Source organism: Neodiprion pinetum, chromosome 2 (genome assembly GCF_021155775.2).
Source record: "Neodiprion pinetum isolate iyNeoPine1 chromosome 2, iyNeoPine1.2, whole genome shotgun sequence".
NCBI lineage: Eukaryota > Metazoa > Arthropoda > Insecta > Hymenoptera > Diprionidae > Neodiprion > Neodiprion pinetum.
The window spans coordinates 27,289,744-27,305,099 of NC_060233.1; the positions used below are offsets into that span (position 1 = coordinate 27,289,744).

The 15,356-nt window shown below is 42.2% G+C and overlaps 1 protein-coding gene across 2 annotated transcripts in view; it reads left to right on the forward strand.

Moving 5' to 3' along the window:
• Lim3 (Lim3 homeobox protein) overlaps window positions 1-15,356 on the forward strand; it is a 113,577-nt gene that overhangs the window by 25,911 nt on the left and 72,310 nt on the right. Inside the window, exon 3 of one of the 2 annotated variants that reach the window (XM_069133344.1) lies at window positions 5,889-6,327. In XM_069133344.1, the coding sequence (XP_068989445.1) occupies window positions 6,072-6,327 (256 nt within the window). In that variant the 5' untranslated portion in view covers window positions 5,889-6,071. Of the gene's footprint in view, window positions 1-4,736; window positions 6,328-15,356 lie in introns of those variants that run through there. The other variant, XM_046610754.2, reaches the window with a different exon arrangement.

Consider the following 15,356-nt stretch of genomic DNA (forward strand, 5'->3'; position numbering starts at 1 on the left):
TATGGTTTTTTTTTTTTTTTGAATAGAGAATATCTTTCGTAGCTGGTTACAAATCGTCTCGGAATCTCCTTGATATTTAAGGAAGAAAGAAAATCGTGGGAAAGGAAAACGAAAAAAATTGGTTACAATTTAACATGGTGGATCTGGCGTATAAATGATTAGACTTTGTCAAATAAGGGAAATGTATTTATTTTTTTCTTTACTGAAACGAGGTCTGAACGTGAGTATTAGGTTTTTACGTTGTACAACAATTTGAGAGATGCCTCGTGACACGTAAACTTCACACATTCAAATGACATATTATGTAAGAAAAAACATACTTATTCTAGTTTATTCGTGGAATCTTCCAAAGTATAAAATTATATGAAAAAAAGATGATAGCTTTGTTTTAGGTTGGGACAACCAGCAATCAGGTCTTAGAAAATCGTACTTGACAATTATTTGTGAAAAGTTCGCAAACAAAGTGGAACGAATATACTTTTTACACCACATATTTTTAATGGAAAAGAGTCACGTACTGTGAAACACCTCTTACAATCAGACTTGAGCTTTAATATCCTCTACAACGGGAGGATTTTCAGTCAGGTAAAAAGTAACGCTTGGAATTTGTTCCAACAAAAATAGAAAGAAAAAAAAAATAAATAATAAAAAAAAAATAAACCATTTCCCCAATACGAAACAGTCTGATATTCGTACGTATCGGAAGGCCATCGATCGTTGAGCGATCTCCGCCGATCTATAAAGAACAAAAGTTGGGAATATCCAGGATCGGCTGGCGCGGCGGTCTGGTTAGGCAGGCAGAGCTCGGGAGGCTTTTAAGCCAAAAAGCCCCGAAGCCCCAAAGCCCGGTCGGCGGCTTCGAGAGTGTCACGTTTCTATGGCAACCGGTTGACTCCGCCTCTGCCTGCAGAGCCCCGTTCGATATTCTCACCTCGGGGAAGCTTTTGATGCTCGTCTCTTTCCCTCCCTCCTCGCTCACCCTCGCCCGCGCCCTTTTCCTTATCTCTTTTTATCTCTCCCCCCTCTTGTTTCCCCACTCGCTGCCAGCGCGAACGCGCGCAAATTTGCAAATCCACGAGCCTCGCCATTCACGCAAGATTCGACGATTCGCACGGTATGATACGTGTTTAGCTGCCTTCTTACTGCTTCGTTTTCCAACCCCCGTTCCAGAATTACTTATAACTGTACAGATTATCCCGGGGGACATTTTTAGTTATAGTTAGGCAAAACGAATTTCGGTTAATCAGCCATCTCTTTAACGATTTGTAAAACGTACTCTCGATTGATATTATTTGGCAGAAAAAAAATTGGCAAGTAACTTTTTCGTCATTGGGTATGAGAAAAGTGATTATATTCGTTATCAGGACAGTGATATTTGTTGTTTTTCAAATGCTTGTTATCGCTCGAACGTATGTGATTTTTTTTAGGTTCAAAGTTGCACAGAAGTATGATTTTCTCATCCATAAAACTGGAATTCTCATTAATACCCAAGAGTTGTGAATTTTGAGGCAAATAGTATACACAAAGATTTATTTTTAGTTAAAGCTGTCTCTCGTCGTAATTTCGTATGGTAGTCAGATGATCTTATGAGTTATAATATTTGTAGACTCGCGAAGAAATGAATTAACGGACCTGAGAAAAGATTGCAAAAGAACCTGAACAAATGGCGATTGTTTATCAAACTCTTCATTATCTGAAGATTGTTCTCAACAAATTATCGCTAAGTGGGTATTTCAACAATAACGGTTTTAAATATTGTTCGAATTTAAAGAAAATGAGACACAAGTAACAGTGTTCAGTGTGACTAGAGTCGACGGTACTAAGTAGGTACATTTCTTCATGACCGCTGCATTAAATGTGCCTATTTAGTTTAGTATTTTTTTCTTCGGTTGAACAAAGCCAGCAATTGCCATAATAAGAAAACAATAATACACATAAGACATATCAGATTTTTTGATTACAGTTACAAAACTCTTTCTAATTTCCTATCTATAGCTGCAATATTTTTCATTCAACACTGAGAGAAATTTTCAGTTCCGGTTTCCGCTCGGTCCTTAACTATTTTCTTTTTTTACCGCAATCGAAAAATATAGTTCTAGGTAGAAGATGAAAATTAGTTTTCTAGCTGTTACCAGAAAGTCTAGCATCCGTTGCTATTCTTTCTCATTACGTTCACTGTTTCTATATTTTCTTGTGAATGTTGCGAATATTTAATGCTTGTGCAACAATGAATTGACGTTAAGGCCTTTAAAAAAGTAGAGCAAACCTCAGAAACTGATTTTGCGTAGCAATAACCAAAAAAGGATCGACAACAGCGCAAAATGTTTACGCCTACCTCGTTTTTCGTAGTGCCAACAATATTCAAACAGTTTTTTTACGATACCTTTTTTACCGAATTTTCCTATTTGCTGTAACAAATGAAATTTTTCTCAGTGAAGGCAATCAATGAAAACAAGAAATTTCCTTCGGTGTTGCAGCCATATATTTACGACCAGTTTTCTCGGCGTCGCGTCGCGGCATCCTTCCTTCCTTCCTTCCTTCCTTCCTTCCTTCCATATTAAAGGGGTTGAAAACACCCGTCCTCGCGGCTAAAATTTCCGAGGATTATAAATATGACACGTCCGGGGTGTCGCTCGGACCGACGCATATCGCGAACGACATTTCCCGCGAAACAGGTTGTTCCACGTTGCACGTATGCATGCAAATGTAGGTACCTAGATTCCACCCTCCGCCCCCGCAACTGCAGCCGAACAACGTATGCATAGTAAGTAAGCGCTGAGCCGGCCACATCGCATTGCCTGCCTCCGGTGAGGGCGGCGGTGGCAGCCGACCGCTTTAATTTAGTTGAGTGCATCCACTGCCCGTACTTTATATAGGTATATAGACCCATCCCCCGTTCGGGGACGGGGGCGAACTCGCCGTGATTCACCTACCTACAATAAAAATATGTCCCTCTTTTATTCGTCCCTCAGCAGCGAGATCCCTCCGCGCCCTTTTGCAACGTCTGGGGCATCGGTCTTGATTGAGCGTCATGTTTTTCGTCCGAAATTTTCGGAGGCTAGTGTATTTTATTGGAAATTGGAAGACGAACGTGATGCAAAAGTCGAGTGAATTTTCTTCAACTATGATCTCTTGTTTAAATGCACGAGGAAGAAGTATCCAAGAAATAAACCTAATTAATATCGTCGCCGAATCGTAAAGAACTCTCTGTTCTTTATTCGTTTGCAGTCATTGTGTGAGTTTATATTGCCTCTCGGATACTCTCCGCGTCGATTTTTTATTTTTTATTTTTTTTTGTTTTTACCCACAGTCTCAAGAGAAAATGATTGTTAGTGTTAGTGACCCAATAATAATCCGATATGTTTTATACCCTGATTCGTCGGATATGTGCAGTATTGAATGTGCGCCGGTGCAGTTGAATGAAACATTTTTGTCAATTGATTGTTTATAGTTTCAACAAGTTCAAATTACTTTTATCGGTTTCAATTCTGTGAGAACTGAACGCAGGATACACCATATTTCATTCAATTACTGTTAGTGACTGTTAAATATTTGAAAAACGGAATTTCGAATAAAACTGTCTATTTAACTTCAATTGCTTAGCGCCATTGTATCGATGTATCCATCCAGTGATTTTTCACCCTTAAATTAACGCACAACAGTGCTGCAGCAATAAAAGATCGTGAAATCATTCTAAACAATTAATAATGAGTTTATACAAGAATGACTTGTGATTCAACAAAATCCACAGCGGACAATTTGCGCAACAATAACAGATCTGGGATAAAATTAGAAAAAAAAAAAAAATAACTACAAACATGTTTCGTTTAGTTTAAACATGTAATTTCCAGTATATCGAATTTTCCGTATCGTTAGTGATTGATTTTTGTAAAGATGTTTTTAAAGGTGGAATAAAAATAGGACAGTTTTATGGAAAAATGTTGGATTTTCGTATTTGGGGAATGTATGAGAGTACTTTAAAATAATGATTTTGTATTTTTTCATTTCTCTTACAAATGATAATCGCAAAAGTTTTGTGAAAGTGAAGTCCACTGATTTTTTTTAAACATGTTATACACAAGCAGATACTACAGGTTGAAAAAATAGATTTAGTGACGTCAAGTTTGTATACGCACAGCTTCACCTTGCTGTGTTGAATTAAAAAAACTAAGCTTATAACGAAATTATTTTTTCTCTTATTCCAAACGTCAATCTCAGTCTACATAAGCCGCCAGCCTATCATAATACGTAATTCTATAAACTGTAGGATCATCCATCTGATTAATTGATCTCAGCTGCCGTCATCGATAATCCAACGATAATTCAACGTCCGAGCCCAAGCACGCGAAACGAGCAACAATGATAAAAATAGTGGTAGTAAGTCTCGATGTATCCAGTTTCACGCAATTCGCATATTCTAACGGCATACTTTTTTCCTAAAAGAACCAGCAAAAGTTCATAAAGACGCGGTGTACGCGCGTTGATAAAAGCTTGTCGCGAGCTCGTTTTACAGGCGCAAGTAGCTCGTAGGATTTTTGATCGTGCAGATAGAGAATCGGGCATATGGCGGCCGCTTGCGGCGTTGCCGCCGCGATGGGCGCTGCAAGCTCCGCGAAGCGCCGCGTCTTGGCGCAGGCGTGTCACGTGGTACGTGGAACTCGGCTTTGGATGGTTGTGCTCGATGAGCGGGTGTTCCGAGTCGGCGGGATCGCCGTAACCGGGGTTCCATAACTCCACACCCACTCGGCCGCGTCGCGACGCCCCGCAACGCCCCAGGTCCATCCTGAACGGGCCTCCAGTGTCCGTCCTCGAGAGCCGAACATCCGGTAATCGAATCGCGCGTCGGTCAGTCCTTTGAATCGGATACGATCACGAGTCGCTTCTCCGGGAGCAGAAGAGGCCTCGAAAGTCGGAGCGGAACGCGGTGCCCAAGGTCATGGTCGAGATAAAGCCCCGATCGCTCGCCCGGCGATAAGCGGCCCGCTCTCGAACCTCCGGATCGTCGTCGCCGCTGACCAGATTCGAGTGTGTGGCCGGCTCTCAGCCCGCTCGGACGCGACCCTGTTTCAGGGCGAGGTGTGCTTCGTGCGTGAAGTGCTACTGGTTTCCAGTGTCGTTTCCCCAGTGCAGCGTATCAGAAACACCGTAATAAACCCGTCCACATCCGCCCGTCATGTTCGGAACTTGCAGGACAGATTTCGCCGAGCTTTGAAAACCTCAGGAACAATGTTCTCCATCCTGGTATCGACTCTCCCTGACTGGTACTTCCGGGTTCTAGTCTTCGGCGCGTCGACCCCTGCCAACCATCCGCCACCCCACGAACACTTTGACAATTACATCTACTATCCGGGTGATCGCGTCCTCGGTTGCTAGGTACATCGACTGGTTAAAACCCATCCTCCTCCTCATTTTGAAGAAAAAATTCCTCGGTTCACGGAGGTCACGGTTGACCCGGAGTCTCGTTGCCTGAGTGGAATCGGTCCTCGGGATCGTATCGTCATACGCTTGGTGACAGTCTTCGCAAAAGCCTGCGATCCGATTCCTGCGCTAGACGATGCACTGGACTGCGTAGTGTTCTATCAAAGTGCGGAGGGTCGAAATCTGCCGCTGGATTATACGAGACTGAGAGAACGTTGCTTTCCTCGCTATCGAGTGCAGGAAAACGACCGTGAAGCGTGTGAACAGTACCTCGATTTTATTACCAAGTCTAATATTACCGCGTCGTTAGTTTCCGAGTTCATCGATGACATCAAACCCCCAACTGACGGTACCCGGAATAATTGAAACCAAAGCCATCATCACCGCCCCCAGGGAACTCCTTTTCTCGGCGATCTTATCGCGTCGGCAAACCAGAGAATCACACCATTGACCACCGGTCACCCTCACAGGATTCGGAGCATCCTCCAAGACCTTCCGACCGTTCGGATTCTGCGGGAAGATCATCGTCTAGACTGGAGCTGTACCTGCCGTACGCCCCGCTGCCGGGAGGCGGCGGAATCCTCCCGGCGGTGCCAAGCAGCGTTGGAAGCGGCGGGTGCAGGCCGGTCCTCCTTGGCGGTGTCGACCTCTCGATGTCCGCGGCGGTCCAGCAGGTCCCACAAGGCACCGTTAGCCACGCACCGCTTCACCCCGTCGTCGGTGGCCTTCAGCTTCCGGTCCTAGGTTCGGGCCAAGTGCCGATGATGCCGAGGCCACCACTGAGCAGCGTTGCTCCGATCGGATCTACCCTGCAGCCGACGGTTCACCACGAAGCTAACGACCTCAATGACGCGCCACCGAACCCCGACGTCCTGCTGGCGCTTCTGGCTAGGAACAAGAGTCTCGAAGGTAGGAAACACCCGGGTTTCTCTGGCGGTTTTATCTAGGTTATGAACCAAACGTCGCGAACGCGCCTAACAGTTGGACAGGAAATCTATGATAGTGACGGTGATAAGAAGTTCCGTTCTCATAACGTAAGTATGTTATGTTACGTCTCAAGTGCGCAAGGGTATTCCCGTTCGAGCCTCTCGAGATAAGGTGGAAGAAAGCTCAACCTCTCGATGCCACTATCGTCTTTTGATGCTTATCGGTTCAGGTTGGTGCTCCGACGATCACGACTACCGTGGCTATTTTATTTGATAAGCCTTCTTGATCAGAGAAATCGATTAGATAACACTTGCCACTAAGTAACTCGCCACCGACGCCGCGGCTATTCCGTTCAATTTATAACGCGACGGTTGTGTGTACAATATGTTGTAGCAACTTGTCGCTCGTACATTTCAGATACCCAGAAACGAGAATTATAAAATAAGTAGGTACATATTACGAAAAGTGTCGTCTCTCACGTACTATCGGACCATTTAGTTGATCATTTGAAAAAAAATTTTATTGGCAGATTGGTCAATGATGAACTGTTGTAGACCACCATGTGATCTTCAATTTTTAGCACAAGATGCTCAAAGAGAATAGGAACAATTTCAAAACTGTACATCTGACGATCGTGAGCATAGTTATTTTATACCGTATGCCAATGATCAGATGTCGAATACGTGTTCTAGGATGAGTGTAATATCAGTTGACCGGATGCGCGCTTGTGTCTGATAAGTTAATAAAATCAGCTACAATCATTGGCGTCTCGAGAATTCGTTTGTCGGTTTAAGCGAGTAGCCAACACTCACTTATGCCCAATACAAATGCCGACTTGCTAAAAATAATGCGCGCTCAAAGTGCTACGAGACATTAAAAACTACTATCACAGTAAATATCTATGGCATTCTGGTACACGTCATTAATTGTTTTTCATTCTGAGGAGACGATGGACAATAAAGGCCGTAGAATAGACGGACAGGGAAAAAAGACAGCCATTATCAAGTCTCACAGCACTTCGTTGGGACACAAATACTGTTACAATTTAAACAGTTGATCCACATTTTACCCCTGGAATCCGAATAAAACGTAATCTTTATTGAGAACTTCGTAATTTTTATACTCTCTGAGCTTTTCCATAATATAAACTGCAACTAATCATCGGCGAATCCGCACAAAATTACATTTCAACGTTTCGTTTCGGTGCTTTCAAAGTTCTGACGGACATGCAGTGCTGCTAAGCGTAGCTCCATACAGATGGTTGTTAAATTTTCAAAGATCATTGCCATGTAAAGGAGAGTGATAAATAAATTATACTGTATTCGGTGGAAACCACAAAGTGACTCCATTTCGAATTGCAATCAGTTCATCTGGTTCACACATTTGTAGCACATAACGGTTCTGATTAAAATCCATGGAAATTTGGAGCAAGAATGCACTCGCTCACCTACAAATTTTCACAAAACAAAATCAATTATTTTTAGTAGCTTATCAGTTGCTGGGAAGTCATTGCTTCGAATAAGCTGGAATTAATCCAGAACGTATAGACATGAATTCAGTACGCTGAGAGAAATTTTTAGTTTCGGTTACCGCTAAGTCCTTAACTATTTTTATTTTTTACGCAAAATGGTTAGGCGTACCTCGTTTTTCCTAATTCCAACAATATTCAAACAGTTATTTTTAACGACACATGTTTTACTGAATTTTTCTAGTTACCGTAACAAATGAAATTTTCCTCAGTGTAGAGTTCACCAGTTCAGTACAATCCATGAAATGAACTTGGACCTCACTTTTTATTCAGGACTTTCCAAATTATACTTGTCAGAGAAATCCAACGATTCTCTCAGGGTTTTTAACACTCCGCCCACAACACAAAATAGGTATATTTATCTCGGCATGAAGATTGGAAAATCTACTCACGGGTTGTTCCGCTGCAATAGAATGCACGCAACAGATTGTAGCTGGCTCCTGAATAATATACGCTACGGCAGTCCGGAATGCCGAGTTCTCACGTCTCGGTGTGATCGCCGTAGTATAGCCCACGTCGTGGCGGCCTCCTCCTCTCGTTACCTGGAGGCTGGAGAAGGCTTCTTACTTATTAATCTCCGCGCCAGGTTCGCCCGTGGATCTCGGCTCAATCTCAGAGAATGGAACAAGGTTGGGCGCGTTTCAAATATGCAGGGGTCGTTTGGTCCGCCCGAATTCCAACCCGCTTAATACTGCACCGCGCATCTACCTATTTACGTTCTACACTAAAATTCTTGTACTTCATTCTAAATTCTGACGACTCAGCGGCACTCCTCGTATCTCATTTTCTACTACATTTAATCACGAAAATAACGGACAACTGACAACTACCTTTCGTGCGGAAAGCACGATGCTGCTGGAATTCGCAATAGAGAATGCGCCCTTGTCGCTGCAGTTCGTAAAATCCTTTGCGGATGGTTTAAGGCAGGTCGTGATTCTCAATTGAAATTTCACTCCTTTTTATTTATTCCTACCTCGTGGCTATTTTTCTTTTCGTTTTACTTCGGTGATTGCGATTATTACTTATGTTATCGCACTATTCATTACCAAGGTATGTTTTCAACTTTCTATGGTGGCAGAATCCGTGACAATTCGATGTTTACAAAACTCTCACTGAAAACGATTTCTTGCAAACGACTAAATATTTCAGTCGATTTTGGATTCACAAAATTCTTTGCTCCTTGTACCGAGTTCACCATATTTTCTCCATGTGCAATCTCAAGAAGTTTCATTGAATAGACAAACTCCTTTAATCCGCTTTGAGATTCGAACCATATTTCTTTCGAAAGCAAAAGTTTATGGGTCAAGAATAATCAAAAACTTTCTCCTTTTTAATCAAGAAAGTGATGGGGAAATTTTGCATTTTTCCCTTGAAATTTTTGTGTTACCTGCCGGCTCCTTTGGAGCCAGGTTGTCTAAAGGTTAAAAACAAACGAAACCATCACTTAATTACTATCGTCGACTTGAAATTCTTCAGTGCGTTTTAGCACAGAGTAATCTCAAGGTATTAGCTTTTTGCAAATTTTCTCTTTGAATCACCCGTCTGATCTTGAGGTCGATTCGAACTTAATCATTGATTCAAATAAATATTCAGAGTTCAGATTTTGCCGGTCACTGAAGCTGACCAGAGGTTACGACCGTCATGTTTTGGCGGGCAGTCAGGTGGCGCAAAACCTACATCCGTTAGTCGCAGAGTTCGCTTCCACCAAATGACCCGATTGGTCTAACAAGCTTTTCGGTCTCCACATACACAATAGGTCACTAAATCATTGGGTTAAAGTTCCGAGACGATGACCACGGTCAGTTGCTTCGAGGTTCCTCTGCAGAGGTGAAGCCAATTCCAAGCTCGAGTGGGCAGGGTAGTTTTATCTTGTACCTAACTACCGTACAGTCGGAGTTGGAATTGGAGCTAGGTGCGCACGGATATTTTAATAAGGTAAGTGCTGCAAGGCCGTCCATCCGTCCGGCTGGTTCACCGCCGCCCTGCGGCAGCGGGGGTGAGTTTAATCATGTAATGTGTTCGGAGGGCTAGCCGACTGGCAATCAATACGCTATATTGCTTCGGGTGCGACGCGATGACTCGAGTAGGTGTAGGTAGGCCAGATAGTGCGTGTCGTCGATATGACGTGGTTCCGGACGAATGTACCCCACATACCAGTTTCGAAGATCGAAGAACCAACAAGAAAATACGAGCAGGCGATTCACGGCGCAGCTGACGAACCGCTGCCTACTTCTGATCGTAACTAAAGATCGGACTTGTGGTTGTTTCGATTTCCATGCCTTCAGACTTCAATCGATCTGACGGAGTTTTTTGTTGTTTTTTTTTTTTTTAGCAATTTTTAGCTTCATTTATGACATGGACGGAAAAAAGGACCTCTTGTTGAATAACTAATACACGATGTTTGGGAATCGGTTTAATCAATTATTTCGCTGATCTTGACGGTGCGATTTCTTGGAACACTTGGCCAGACCAACATTTTTCGATTTATTCTACTTTGAATCCATGATCTCGTTTCGCGTACCGTTTACACGTAATTTGAGACTTAGGATCAGTCAAACAAAACGCAAGGCAACCTAACCTGACTTATCTAGCCAGAATTTGTTTTCCGTGAAATATGGAGATGAAGTATAGAAAATTTCCCTCATCCTTTTCCTCCCAAAGGTTTTTGCAGGCTCCTCTGAGACAAGGGTCTAGTTCTCGATCTTGTTATTCGTTCCAGCTCCGCCTCCCGTGCTTTCTTCTCCTCAGCCAGTATCCGTGTATAGGTATGCGAACCCACCAACAGAATAGGGAGATAGACTATTCTTCGTTCCCCCCTTCGGCTCCGGCTAACCCAAGCGCCATTTTATTCATCCCCTGGTACTCTCCGCTCGTTGAATCCGAGAGAGGTGAAAAACTGATACCGGGCAATTGGTAAAAAGGAATGAGAGTCGAAGAACAATGCCGGCTTGATCAATTTTTCCACCGGTCATCGGGCGATTGGACTAAAGGTGGGTGAGTAAAACTTGGTACTCATCCAGCTGATTCCTCCGAGACGTGGTCCTCCTCCCAAGCCGATGATACTCACGATTCTGTTCTCCCTCAATAACCGCATCCCTCCTGAAGCATCGCGGCTGTGAACCAGTTGGACGTTCGTTATTGGCGTTTGATAAAGTAGAAAGACTCGATGGAGAATCAGTTGTGCAGTTGCGGCTAGAAATATATCACTTCACCCTTCTTGAGAAGCCTTGCAGCTCCATCGGATAAACTTTGCGCAAATATTATATTGAGGAAAAAGAACATGCGGACAGACTAACTGACGACGATCATGAGCTGATTTACATTTTTTTCTAGTCTATATTTTGCCGTCCGAGAGGCTTCTGCAACTTTAATCACCTTTGATTTCTCTGAGTGCTTGACTTGTTGAATCCAAATTCGACGTTACTTCAATTATGGTTCGCGATACTACTCGAAGGAGAAATAATAGTCAAATGAAGATATTGAGTATGATAAGTAAATATTGCATCAGGTATTGTTTTTCTTTACAATTCAAGTAGTTTTCAATGAATATCCCATTACTGTATCAAAATGAAAAATTTAGCAACTAGCCGGTTCACACGGAAAAAAATCGAATGGTTAATTTTACGAAATGATTCACGAACCTAGTTGTAGAGTAAATTTTACATCGAATGTTACAAGAAATGTTACATTTTGAACCGTCCCGTAGTTTTAGATGTCACTTGAAAATCATCCGATGCAACATAATAACTCCTTAGCTTTTGAACACAAACTCGGTAAACCCAATTGAAATTGAAGTCTATTGAAATCACTATCGTTGGACGAAGTGTTTCCTTGCTCCATCAATTTTCGAGTAAAGTTTTCTCGTCCCGAGACAATCTTTGGTTAAGTCAAGTTTTCCGGTTACATGGACCGATCATGTTTATCCAAAAAATGGGTGATTCGCCAAGAAAGCTTTGACCGAGCCGAGTGTAATCCCTGTTCTTTCCACCTGGTACTCTGAGAAAAAGATCAACATAGACTCCCAATCATCCATTGTATCTTAAGGGAATTAAATTAATATCAAAACGCGTTACTCATATGCACGTACAGCGCAATTTAGTTCTAGGATATACGCTTTATACAATTGCAAATAGAGAAATATTCGAAAGTATTATAGACAACCTTTGGTTTCGAAACGTTCGTTTATAGAATTCACAATCATGATCTACGCGATAGGACGAGCGTAATGTCAGTCATTAAAGGTTGTCCGGCGATCTCTGTTCTCGATCGGATTCGGATCTTTAGCTGATGTAGATTAATTGAATTGTATCACCGAGCCAGACTCGCATATCCCTTGTCATGAGAAACCGGGGCGGGAACTAAATATGTCCGTACATGTATAATGTTTTGAAAACAGTAGCAAAACGCCCTTGCATAAAGAACCCCATGGTACCGCCGGTGGAGCATAACACGTATACATAGTAGTTGCACTAACTGCATAAACGGGGAAGACCCTTGCGGGTTCAGGGGCGGAAACCCCAGTGGCCACAGCGGCACGCGCCGTGGTGGATCGAGTTACCATGTAGAAGCAGCGTGGCCTGGTCGGCTGGCACGTTGGTCATATGAGAGTTTGTTTCCATTCAGCCTGTTCTTTTTTCTCCGTGCTTCCTTTTTCGTGGGAGCTTGGCATTTTTTATAACACCACATTTCTAGAGCCCCTGAACCCCACCGTCCGTTTGCACTCTGCCGTGACAGATAGAGCTTGAGACATGATCGACGAGACTGTTTTAACGAATGTTCTTCTGGATGCGACGCATCGGATACACGTGAGAATTTTTCATATTTGTCCGAAACTCTTTTTTTCACGGTATGGAAACCTCCGTTAAACTCCACGGTCATCGCTGTCTTTTTGAGGCGAATTCGGGCATACATGGAATATGAATCGAAAGGAAAACTGAAAGGTGACGCGATATAACCGAACACTATTTTGGACTGGACCGAATGATTTTTGTGAGCTTATACGTGTTCGAAACTCCATATCATAAAGTAGCTTACGGTAAACCATCTTGAAGACATGAAAAAGTGTATATCAACTTCTTCGAAATTGTTTCAACCTTAAATCTTTCCATCAACGAAATAGGTACATGTACTCGTAACTGGACTAATCAAATATCTATCCGATGGTCTCTCCAAGCAAAACTGTCTCAAACCAAGTGACTTTGAAGCAACGATTCGTTCTTTCATTTTTCTATTTCGTCAATTTCTATCTACTGAAACTAAATGCCTGACAGACTTTTAAAGCCGAAACAGTTTACTGATCCGATTGTCCGACTACCGAATGCGCGGTAAGGTGACATCCGTATTAGGGAAGGTAATCTGAAAGGGCAACACCGAAGTGATGTGGGTACAGGACCAGGACAACTCAGTGTCTACCATTGTGTACATGTTCGTTCGGAGGTTTGCGGTGTCGGAGAGCGTCTATATTACGAAGGTTCCAAGTGGTTCCCCGGCTCTCGACGTGGGAAAACTCGGTTCGCCAGGGGCGGAGTATCGGAGTATGCATTTTGACGTGGATCTAGACCGTCGAACTGGCACTCGTGCCCACACTCGACTTGCGCCCCGTCAACCTGGACACGTGCACACCGCCTCCGGGTACTTTCCGAACGCATCTAATCGGCTGTGTTTCTGTTGCGCGTACGCTGCCCCCGGAGGCAAAGCCCCTCATCGACGAAAATCAGGGATTAAGGACTCCTTGATGGGAACTAAACTGCGTTTGAACAATGAGAATAACATCATGGCAAAGTAGAAATTTTTCGGAGAACAGAGGTACGTCGCTCTATAACCGATGTGGCATGTGAACTTTTGCCTAGTTTTTAGAAACTTTCTTCCATTCTACGATCTTGGTGCATTTATTGTGGAGTGGTTCATTTCTGAATTAGTCACGTGTTAATTAATAATAATCGTAATTATTCTGGCTGAGTCGTGAATAACGTTAAATCTTTGTATAATCATCGTTGAATGAACGTTTCAGGGTTTCGAATTCTTTTTAATCCTTAGAAGTTCCAAAAACACGTTATTCGTAAAAAAATTTAATCACCTTATAATCTCGTTATTTCAAGATACGACGAAAAAAAAAAAATTATTAGCCGGCTAACTGACCTTGCTACTATTCGATTTATTATTACTCATTGGTTTTTAAAGGACAGACAACAAACACTAACGTAATTTCAGTACCTCGAAGAACTATTAAATGTATATTTTGACAACTACGTTTCTTTTTATCTTTTTTCTTCTAGCCAATCAAATGAGATTAATCGTTGAATTCCAAAAAAATCGTTGGTACATTCGAGAAGTTCAATTATTGTGGAAGAATGCTGTGTAAAAAATCACTGACGGTAAAATGATAATTTTGAATACGGCAATTTTCCCGTAAGTTTCATAGATTTGTTGTATTTCAATTCTCTAAATACTGAATTTAAAAACGTAACGGAATATAAAATTTGATGATGCAAGATTTTTAAATTTCTGATAATCCTCGATGGGGAATTACTTTAAGAAGTATAAATTCTGTTTATCTGTGCTGAAAAAATCCAATAAATTTCTGATTACTCCCGTATCGTTCCGTGGGCGGGAGATAACCAAGACTTATATTCGGCAATTATAAATTGTTGAACTGTGAAACCCAAGCGAACTGGCAATCGAGTCAGTCTGTCATTCAGCCGACTTGATGTGGCGAAAAATCATAGATATCATCGTTTGGCCACTCCGACTACGACCTTTATTCTTAGAAATTGTCTCACCCTGGTATCAATTTTTTACAGTACCTCAAAATAATTTTTTTGCACCATCGACGAAACCGTTGAAATACGAGAAATTTTCACCGATGACGATAATTATATCGCGTGAGAGAATTATCTAAGTAAATTTCAATCAAACCTACTTTCTCTCTGTGGTTTTTATGTTTTTCGAATATAAAAATTTACGGAATATTTTATTCGCGAATCAAAAACCGAACATTTCGTCGGATTTAATCAGTTCACGGTTCGCCACCGAGACCTTGACCATTCGCCTGAACTTTTCACTCTGTGTTTGTAAACAGAATCTTGTAGCTGGAAGATAAGATTCTGGAGCTGCTAAAGTTTAACGACGGCAGTGAAAAAGCTCGTGTGGTAAATTTTTCTGATTTGCCGCAGAGAAGGTCAAAGCGAAGCAAAGCCGAGCAGTGCTTATAAAAGCGCAATATATCTTATCGACAAAAATGCGATTCGCGCAATATGCAAATATAGCGGTGACGTCGAGTCCAAAAATTTCGTTGAATTTTTTTCGTGTATAACGTTTTACGCGCAAATTGAAAGAAAAAAGATGGAAAGTTTTACACAAAATTTACGAACGAGTTCATGAATTCTGCTAGTTGATTGTGATCACAATTTCTTTCAATCGAAATCGTGTGAAACTGGAACTAAACCAGTAATCTTATCAGCGGTTACACTCGAATACGTTAATC